The sequence below is a fragment of the Fonsecaea nubica genome (assembly GCF_001646965.1).
Source record: "Fonsecaea nubica strain CBS 269.64 chromosome Unknown Scaff33, whole genome shotgun sequence".
Lineage (NCBI taxonomy): Eukaryota > Fungi > Ascomycota > Eurotiomycetes > Chaetothyriales > Herpotrichiellaceae > Fonsecaea > Fonsecaea nubica.
In genome coordinates this window covers 1-10,219 of record NW_019173706.1, presented here as the reverse complement: position 1 = coordinate 10,219, position 10,219 = coordinate 1, and the positions used below count along the sequence as shown (strand labels likewise).

Genomic DNA, 10,219 nt, shown 5'->3' with positions numbered 1-10,219 from the left:
ATGCCTCACGCCACAGATACCGAGTACCACCACATCGGGCTGAAGCAGCTCGGCCCGACATTCGCAGCTGAGGTCACTGGGGTGGATTTCTCCAAGCCTGTTGAGAAGGACGTATTTGATGAAATCCGTCGAGCCATTGTCGACGTAAGCACATTCCTCTCTTCATTGCCATTCTACCAACAGAATGTATCAGTCGTTTGAATGCCGATGATATATTTCCCCTCTTAGCTTCGGCACTGTTGGTAAACTGACGCTATATCGGTAGTATGGAGTGCTCGTTTTCCGCAACGCCGGTCTCGACGATGCACGACATGTTGCCTTCTCTGCCCTCTTTGGCGAACTAGACGACATCAAGCCATATTTGACTTTAGGTCGCAAGAATCGCTTCCCCTTTGATGAGCTGTTCGACGTCTCGAACCAAGAGGACGACGGGCAACTTGTCAAAATTGGAAGTAAACGTCATCACATGGGTCTGGTAAGCAGGAACAGAACCCCTGGGCCATTTTACCTTCCTCCCCAAATCTCTAGAGTAGGGTCAGTAGCTCACCTACCTACCTGGTACCAGGGCAATTCGATCTTTCACGTCGACTCGAGTTTCAACCCCCGACGAGCCGGCTATAGTCTCCTTCGCGCCCACCAGCTTCCCCCCAAGGGCCACGGCGGCAACACCGACTTCGCCGACACGCGAACCGCCTTTGACGAGCTTCCCGAAGACCTGCGCCGCGACCTGCTCGAGAACGAGTATATTGGGGCGCACAGCCTGATGCATTCGCGGAAGAAAGCCGCGCCCAAAGACAGCCCGTGGCTGAAGGACGTGAACCCGGAAGAATTCCCCTTTGGGCGGCACGACGTGGTCCAGACACACCGCCCCAGCGGACGGCGCAACCTCTACATCGCCAACCACATGCATCACCTCGAGTACAAGACGCCGCGCTCAGCCGACTTTGTGCCCACGCCAACGCAGCCGTTTGAACGGGTCCCCGAGCCGCAGGGTACGGAGCTCATCGAGAGACTGCTCGCGCACGCCGCACAGCCCAAGTACGTCGTCAGCGTCGAGTGGGAGAACGAGGGCGACCTGGTCGTGTGGGACAATACCTGCGTCATGCACAAGGCCGGCGAGGGCACGTTTATGGAGAAGTTCGCCCGCGACATGAGGAGGTGTACCGTGCACGACGGCAGCGTGGATGCGTGGGGACACAACGAGCGGACGACCAAGAGGATGGGGTTGCCGTGAGCTGGACAACCTCCTTTTGTACCGTCTTTCCAATGCTTTGTGTTGATTGATTGTAAGCTTGTGACTTACCTACAGTAGGTAGTGGTAGCATGCAGCCTCTTTTCCAGTGTTATTGTTACTTTCAAGCAATATCACTCTTCTCCTCACCCACACTCGCACCGTGAGAGAAACATGGTACGAGACCGCAACATCTCATCATACCATACCTAGCACATCAATATATCAATATATCATATATATACATTATATATGCCCCGAACTGTGCTTCGTCCATTACCATTTTCGTTCGGGAAAGGGAGCGCCGCCGCTTTACTCGGGCACGTGACGGATGCCCGGCCGAGTACGGGAGAGCGCCGCGGGAGCCACGGGGGCTCGGTGATGCTGTCAAAAAGATAATTCTCCGTGAGTTAAATATCGCCGTCGCTGCAAGTGGGATATTAATGACCGTCATGAGGAATGGGGCGGAGGATCAAATAAATGAGACCCCAAGAGGGATGTAAATAGGAAGAATCGATATAAGAGCTTTTCGACCCTAGGGTGGCTTCCTACGATAATTAGGATAGTTAAACCTACTAAAGTACCTACGGCTTTTTACCTTATCACTTCTCTTCCCTTAGCACGTTCGACCTGCTAGAATAGATGGGAAATAGGTTTAGGTATGTCTTTCCCTTTATATATCCACATCTAAAGGTCCCCTCGATTGGTTCTTCAACTGTGCATATTTCTAGCTCGTATGTATTTCTCTAGTGAAATTAGCGAAGTGATATTGAACTGGGGCGAGGCTCTTAGCCAGAGGTATCAACTCGTACGGCGGTGGGTATAGTGGTAGGGGTAACGACTATCGCTCAATAATAATAACAATAACATAGAAGGTCCTGATTAGATAGGTTCCATAACTAGATAGATAACTTGATTGCTCTCTACCGTGTCTCACGGTATGTCCTTCTCTACTTAAGGAAAAAGAAAGGAAAACTCAGACCTAATGCCCGTGTCCCCACTAACTAATGATCAAGAGTGCCTACCTGTACATTGTACAGGCCAATTCCACCAATCACGTTCCAGCTTGCCTTTCTCCCCCATTACATCCCTCCCATTGTCACTCGCTTCCTTGACGCCCTCGCTCAAGGTCTGAGTCCTAGTGATGTCACAAGCTCTCTCAGTTCTTCTTGATACCTTTCAACATCTTTGCGAGGTTATCGACCTATCTCTCGTCTAATCCCTTCGGGCTAGGGAGCTCCGACTTCGTTGATTCATTCACTCGCTTTATATCTCGTCTAATCATTCGAAAGATATAGTGTGTAATATTAAAGCGATCTTCGATGTCTACTTGAACAGCGGATAGTGCTGATTGAAGGCGTACGGTCTCGTAAGTTTCAGCATTAAGGATTACCTCCGCGTTTCTAATCGCCTACAGTCTACAGCTATTAGTGTCGTTTTAAAAGTTAGACACTAGAGTGATCTCTCGCGGCGGTATACTAAAAACACGCGCTTTCAGCCATTAGATAAAGAAACCGAGCATTTCCCTCGCTCTAGTTAAGAGATAAGGCTTCGAGTTAATAACTAAGTATAACTAAGTAGTTCCGTCCGCCATAAAGAGGAGCTAATAGTATCCTCTTCCCTATAGACTATCGTTAACGATTATAATCCGTCTTAAATAGTCGTTAACGTCTCCCTAATATCGAAAGTCAGCTAACTTTCCTTAGTTCTTACTTTAAGTAACCTAAAAGTTGAATGCTAGACTTGAAATTACTAAGTATTTTACATTAGATTCCTTCCGGAGGGTAGTAATCGTAGCGTCGATAAAGGAACTACTTACCTAACTATCTCAATCGGAACTTAAGACTATACTTTAGATGGTTTCACTACTAACGCTAATAGTACGGTAGTTAGGATATCCCGATAAGACCTAATAATGTTCGGTTCCGAGCTTTTCTTCCCACTATTTAATTAATTAATCGAGGCGCTTTATAGGATCTTTATACTGGGTAGCTATACGCTCTAGCCCTTCTAGATGCTTTATAATTCCTCTTTCGGCTATATAGAGGTATACGCTTAGATATCGTCCTAGCATAAATCTAGTAAGTAGACTTAGTACATCGATCATCTTCTTAGCTCCGAATTCGTGGTATCGCTGAATATCTTCATCGCTAACTAGTGGCGCATCCCTTCCGTAATTAGTCTATATAATATATCGGTTAACTATATCCTACGCGAATACTACCGGACTTCTAGGGTTTAGAATTAGATTTAGTAGGTTCTAAGGAGGGTTACTTCTAAGTGCCTATAGTGGAGGAATAGCGCTAGAGGGACTCGCGACGCGCATTCCCCAGTTTATAATTTACTGTCCGACTTTGATTCTATAGAAGAGTTCTAAGACCTTTAGCTTCTTTACGCTTAGATTAAAGGCCGGACTTAAACCTAGTGTAGTCGTCTATAGCCGTACTCGCTTTAATACCCTAGAAATGTCGATTAGGTTAGCCTTTATCTATTCTATCCATTCTCGACTCCTAAGGGTAGGACGTGATTCTCCTAGCTATATAAGCTATATTAGAGTCCCTTATTTCATTTCTATTGAATTAGACCGTATCGGAAGAGATCCTTCCTACGGACGTATAGTAACCGGAGCGAGTAGAGTTAGCGTAGTAGGCGGCTTCGGAGTAGTACGTTATTAAGAGTTCTAAGGGGGATCTTAAGGAGAATCCTTTTTAGATCCTTAAGAGGACTTTCGAGAGACATTCTATAGAGGATTAGGAGGAGGATTCTATCCGGAACCTTAACTTTGTCGGATTACCTATATACTGTAGCGCCTTATAGAGTTTGACGTTAGTCTAGCTAACCCCGTAAAGCTCGAGAGTTAAGACGGAGGTAACTTCCCGGTACCGGAACGAGTAATCGGTCTATAAACGACTAGAGTAGATATATTTCTAGAAGCTTATCCTTGAATTATAAGAGGCGTAACCGGACTAGGTTTCCCTTAAGATGCGACGAGATTAGCGTAGTTCACTAGAAGTACTCCGAACTAATATAGATTCTCCGCCTCTATTAAACCGTATTAATTAAGGGTCTCCTTCTAATCGGGATAGTAGTACTCTACGCCCCGTATAGCTATATCTAGTAAGTAGCCGTCTAGAACGATTTAGATATCTAACGCGATTAGATATAGCGTAGTATTAAAGTGTCTCCCTTTTCGAATACGTACGAGACGGGTAACTATCTTGTACGAAGCTTCTTATAGTAGGTAGAGAGGTGTTACGTTATAATAATAAGGGTGTTTTCTAGCGAATTAGTACTACTCTAAAAGTATAGTCGTATCTCCCCCGTAGGGAATGATAAGTTCATTAAAGAATTCTAGTGACGTCTAGATAGGTAGTTTCGTAAATCCTCCTTTCGGCGTAGGGACGTCTTTCTCTTTACATTTGTAATTGAAAACTTTCATATCGCTCGGCCGACTATAATCCGAGAGTAACTTATTACGTATCTCCGCGCGGCGATCCCGTCTAGTATTAAACGCTCTTTTTCCGCCGAGGAGTCTAGGACACTTTCGAAAGGCTTCCTTAGCATTTAGTAAGTTCTTAGTGAGGTCGTAGATACGCTAAGCTATAAAGTTACGAATATCCCCTATCTATCGATATTTCACCTTAAGGGATCTATAGAAGTCTCCGACTATACTCTTGTTATCCCAGTCTACTATAGCGATTATATCTTCAATCGAAACTTCTCGAATATTATCTAGGTGTTTAACGGTAAGAACTAGCTAGTTATCAATCGTTCCCGCGTTCAGGGCTCGATACTAATTACCTCGTCTAACCGCGGACATCGAGGTAGGATTCGGTAAGATAGTAGGAGGTTTCGGTTAAAGTACCCGCGGATTTCTAGATATCTTAATGAAGAAGTTAAGGGCGTACCGTAGAGAAAGCCGAGAGGAAAGGTTTTAGGAGGAGAATAAGTCGAAATTAGATTAGCGTTTCAGAATCTCTTTTTAGAGAAGGTAATCGTGAGTAAAAGGGTAGTGAAAGAGACTAGAGAGATCGAGGTAATCGTAACTATAGTGTATTAACCCGCGAGATCGAGGTAGGAAGGAAGGTAGACTAGAAGGTGCGATACGGATACTTATAGAAGCCTCTCCTAAGCGTATATATATTTCGGAATTTCTACGGTCGAACTTCCGCCCCTACGTCTTAGATTCTTCACTCCTTAGCCGATTATATATAAGTATATGATTAACTACGATAGGTCTATTACTTCAATCCTTACTATTATCGTTATTCGTACGTGACGAATCGGCCGCCGTTTAACGGTAGGGTGACTGAATTTACTTTCTCCTCTATTACGGCTTTCGTTTACTCCGTGAGTTATGATTTCATAGAACGCCTACCTATTTCCTTCGAAAACGCTACTCTCTACTCCTATATCGGCCTTACTATTTAAAAGTAGTCTATAAATGCCTCTAGTTCAGTTATTACGCCGTTTTAACTAATTAGAGCGCTTTATTTTCCCTATATAATATATAGGGAGATTTCGACTAATCAGAAGTCGCGCTAATTCCACTAGCGTAACCTTAATTTTTCATCTCGCCTCACTCTACGCTTTCTCTTAGTCAACTCATCAGTTAGACGGCGATGCTTTAATCCCTCCCTCCTTCTTTTCTTTAGCTATATCGTAGGGCTAACGGAGTCGTAGGTCCGGAAGTATCGTAGTCTACCGAAACGAAATGTAGACTTTAAGACTACTTTCTTACCTACACCTCCTTTCTCTACTACGTCCTTCTCCTAGTTAGTATCGAAGTAAATCGCAAAATTAAAACGAAAAACGTAAAACGTTTAAAGAAGAAAAGAAACAATTCTTTAATGAGCGTAGAAGCTAAGAAGTTACCTCCCCTACTACTTCGTATAGCGGAGTACCGAGGTCTTAACTTCTTAACTCTCGAAAGATTCTCCGAGAACGAATAAACTATCATACTCCCTACGCATCTATTTAGTAATAGACGGGACCTCAACTACTACCTTTAAAGAAGGTCGTATATTCTTATTTATATGAATTCGGTAGCTACGGCGTTAGCTAGGTTTAATTAGATCCGGGTCGGGGTCTAGGTCTAGGGACGCGAGGTCACCGTCTATAGGATCTTCTACCCCTTTAAGGTAAGGGAGATCGAGAAGTGTTTCTATCTGTTCCTCGTCGTCTATAGAATCTCCGGAGGATGATGCTAATTCAATCGAGAAATCCGTTAGCCTTAAATAGAACCTTTTTAGGCGGCTCGCGGAGTAGGTTCCGCCTAGTCAAGCGCTATCGAGCTCGGCTAATGTATACGTCCCCTTCTCTTTGTTCACTTCTATGATTTTAAACGGCCTAAACTATCGAAAGGCTAATTTCTTCTCTATAGATATATCTATCGATCTAGTAGTGTTATAGCTAAGAACTAGTATCCCCTCTTCAAATGGTTCGGGATGTAGGCTATAGCGTTTGTCGAAAGATTCCTTTCCGAGTCGTCTTATCCTATTTAGACGGGCCGCTACCTCTTCAAGATCTTTACCCCGCCTTTTAAGCGCTCGAGCTCTTATCGCGATTAAATCTACGGTATCAACGACTTTACCCTAATTCATGATATTCTACGTTGTGATTTCGAGTTCAATTAGTAGAATTAGCCTATCTAAGAACTTAATTTCATATAGGGTTATTCCGGTTCCTACTTTAACGGTCGTTCAATCCGCCTATAGAACTACATAAAGATGGTTCATCTATGTTCTACTCCCGTCTATCCGACATATTTTTAAAAGAGTATTAGTCACCCCCTTGTGTCCTACCTCTACTTGACTATTCGCTTGAGGATAGTAGGTAGAAGTAATTACTCGCTTGATCCTATATCTCTCGGTAAGCTCTTTTACCTAGCCTTTATTCTTAGGCCCTCCGTCATAGACTAATCTCCTAAATAGTCTATAACGGTAAATGATCTCTTTATATAGAAACTTTATAACTATAGTACTATTAGCGGAAGCGATACCCCTTGATTCTACCTAACTACTTATATTACTTCTTACTTCGACGAGGTACCTTTTTCCTTATGATATTAGTATCGGAGTGTAATCTACACTAATCTATTCCTAACGTTTATCAATAGATATAGGGAACATCTCGTTATATAGCCTCCGACTTTCTCTGAATTAGCACTCTAGGTAGGTCCAGATAAACTCTTAGACATCACGGTACTAACCGTCCTAGAAGTATTAGTTAGACACTTACTAGTATATCGCCTTACGTCTAAAGTATCCGGAGTCGTCGTATATCGCTTCGAGGATTTTCCTTCTTTCATTTTCGTTGTTAATTACCCGGCGGCTCGGTCTATTCGCCGTTAGCTTTCTAAATAGATAACCTCCTTAAACGAAGAAATTCATCGAATCCTTCTATAGTTATTTGAAATCCTTGTTATTTATGCCCCGAGGGCGTTACTGATCCTATAGGTATTTCGCCATCTATTTCGAACCTTCGGAATATTCATCTTCGAAAAGCTAGATTACACGCGGTTTAGGAAGGTCTATAGATCTATCCCTTACGCGCGCTACTACCGGCCGAACTATTGCGAAATCTCGACGAGAGGTACCCTATTTGATTGGACGAAGCCGACCTCGAACTATAAGCATCCTCGCTTTAATCCAGTCGTCGATCTCTTCTTCTTCTTCAGCCTCTCTTAGATCCTCTTCCGTAGGTAGGCGACGAGATAGAGCATCTATAACGACGTTCTTCTTACCTAGTATATATCGAACCTCGAAATCGAATTTCCGAATCTAAGCTAGCCATTGATTGACGATAGCGCCTAGTAAGTCCGTCGATTATTAATTAAGCTACGCGGCGAGAGTCATCGCATCTATTTCCACAACGAAATGCACCGTATATAGCCATCTTTTGAACTTCTTGAGTGCTTTAAGTAATGCTCGGGCCTCCCTCTTAAGGGCATCGTACTTAAGCTCGGCTTTGATCTAAATTCCGCTTTCGTACCTCGTAGGTCTACGTTCTCCTATTATAGGATCTACTTATATAATTACGGCTCCCTATCCTCGTCCGCTAGCGTCTACGGTAAGGATAATCGGTCCTCTATTAGGACTATAAACTAAGCTAACTAAGGTAGGAGGTGATGTCAATGTAATCTTCAATGCTTTCATACTTTCTTCCTATATTACTCCCTAAATCTAGGGTATATTCTTTCGAAGTAGTAAGTATAGGGGCTTAGTAATGATCGTAAAATAGAAGATCTAGATACGATAGTATACGTAGATTCTAAGGAAACCACGAAGTTCCGGCTGGTTTATCGGGATTAGCTAGTTTCGGATCTTATCTATTTTCGATTCTTAAGGATGTCGGCCGTCGCGATCATAAACGTACCTAACTACCTTAATTCCGTTTATATAAAGCTATAGTTTTTGACCTATAATGGTGGCGCCTACTCTTTTAAGGTCAATTAATACTTCGTCTAAGTTTTGCAAATGTTCTAGGACGAAGTAGCGTATTCTAGGAACTACCTCCTCTTGTCTATAGTTAGTCTTAGGACCTTTAACTGCGATATCGTCTAAGAAAGGTCGCGTACGCCTTGGAATTTACTCCTATAAGATGCGATTCGTAATGCGGACGAACTAAGCTACGGAGTTCGTCGCTCCTTAAGGTAATGTAATATAACGAACTAATCTAATCGGTATATAAATAGCGGTAAGATCTCGGCTTTCTTTTACGAGCTCGATCTAATCGTATCTAGAAAGCTAGTCGAGTAGGGAAGTTATCTACATCCCTAAGAATTCTTCTATAAAGTCGTCCGACGAAGGAGGTAAGTTTACATCTCTTATTGTCACCGCATTGATGTTTTATACTGCAATTACTAGGCGATACTAGCCCGGCTTCTTCTTCTTGACTAGGAAGAAGGGATTTCGATAGGAACTATAGCCGAACTCGAACAAACGCGACTAGATCTTGTCCTTAACTAACTTAATCATAATTAGTTCAAGCGCTTTAGGTACCGGGAAACTCTTTACTTACTAGGGAGTATATAGAACGGTTCTAATCACTTACGGAGGTACTATATCGTGATGAACCCGCCTAATATCCTTAATCTCCTAGGCTAACGCGCCTTCTCGGTTATATAGAATTTCTACTAGGACTTCTTTCTCGAGAGGTATTAAGTCCGGACCGATAATCAGCTCTTCTAGGTACTCATCCGTTAGGCGCTCTCTACGAGGAAATTTTATAAGTCTTAGATGTATCTATTCTAAGTATCGGTATAGGTTCCCTAGCGTTATATTCCTCTCTCTTTTAATTACTTCTACTCTCTAGTAGGGAGATCCTCCAGGTGTTAAGCTATCCTATTAATCGGTATCTATAGGTTTTACCTTATCCGCCCTCCTCTTATAGAGAGTATTTACTCTAGCTTCTAAGGGCCGCTTAGCTCGGAGTCTTTCATATCTTTACTCGTTCTCTAGGTCTTACTTTAATGTTTTATCGTTAACTAATCTTAAGGACTTTATAATTTATCCATCGTTAAAGACATTAAAAGGTTTCGCCGCGAATTCTAGCTCCGGTAGGTCTTCGTCGCTTACTTTAAAGAGGTCTATCGCCGATAGTAAGTTATTATCGTCGTTAATAGCGAAGTTAAGCGCGAGAGTCCTAGGTTTACTCTAAGCCCTTATTAATACGAGTACGGGCTTCCTCATCCTTTTGTACCCGCCTAACCTTTTAAAGACGCTATATAAGTAAGCTTAAACATCGTTAATATATTCTAATCTTCGTCGAGGTCCGAAGCGGTCTTTATAACGACGTAGACTCGTACCCCGATAAAACTATCGGTTAGTCCTACGATATAAGTATCGTCGTCTTTTTCCTATACCGATCCTTTACGTACCTTCGTGACTAGCCTTCCGAAAATTAAAAGGGATATAGCTTTCCTCTAGACAACATCTACCATGCGGAAAGACAAACCAAGTGTAAGTACGGGAGCGACCGTAACAA

The 10,219-nt window shown here is 43.0% G+C and overlaps 1 protein-coding gene across 1 annotated transcript; it reads left to right on the top strand.

Moving 5' to 3' along the window:
- AYO20_05542 (hypothetical protein) lies at nucleotides 1-1,234 on the top strand (the record flags this gene model as incomplete). Its single annotated transcript, XM_022643836.1, has 3 exons — nucleotides 1-144; nucleotides 266-475; nucleotides 566-1,234. 3 exons carry the CDS (start codon nucleotides 1-3, stop codon nucleotides 1,232-1,234), a joined length of 1,023 nt encoding a protein of 340 aa, XP_022500077.1.
- Between the last annotated feature and the right edge of the window lie 8,985 nt (nucleotides 1,235-10,219).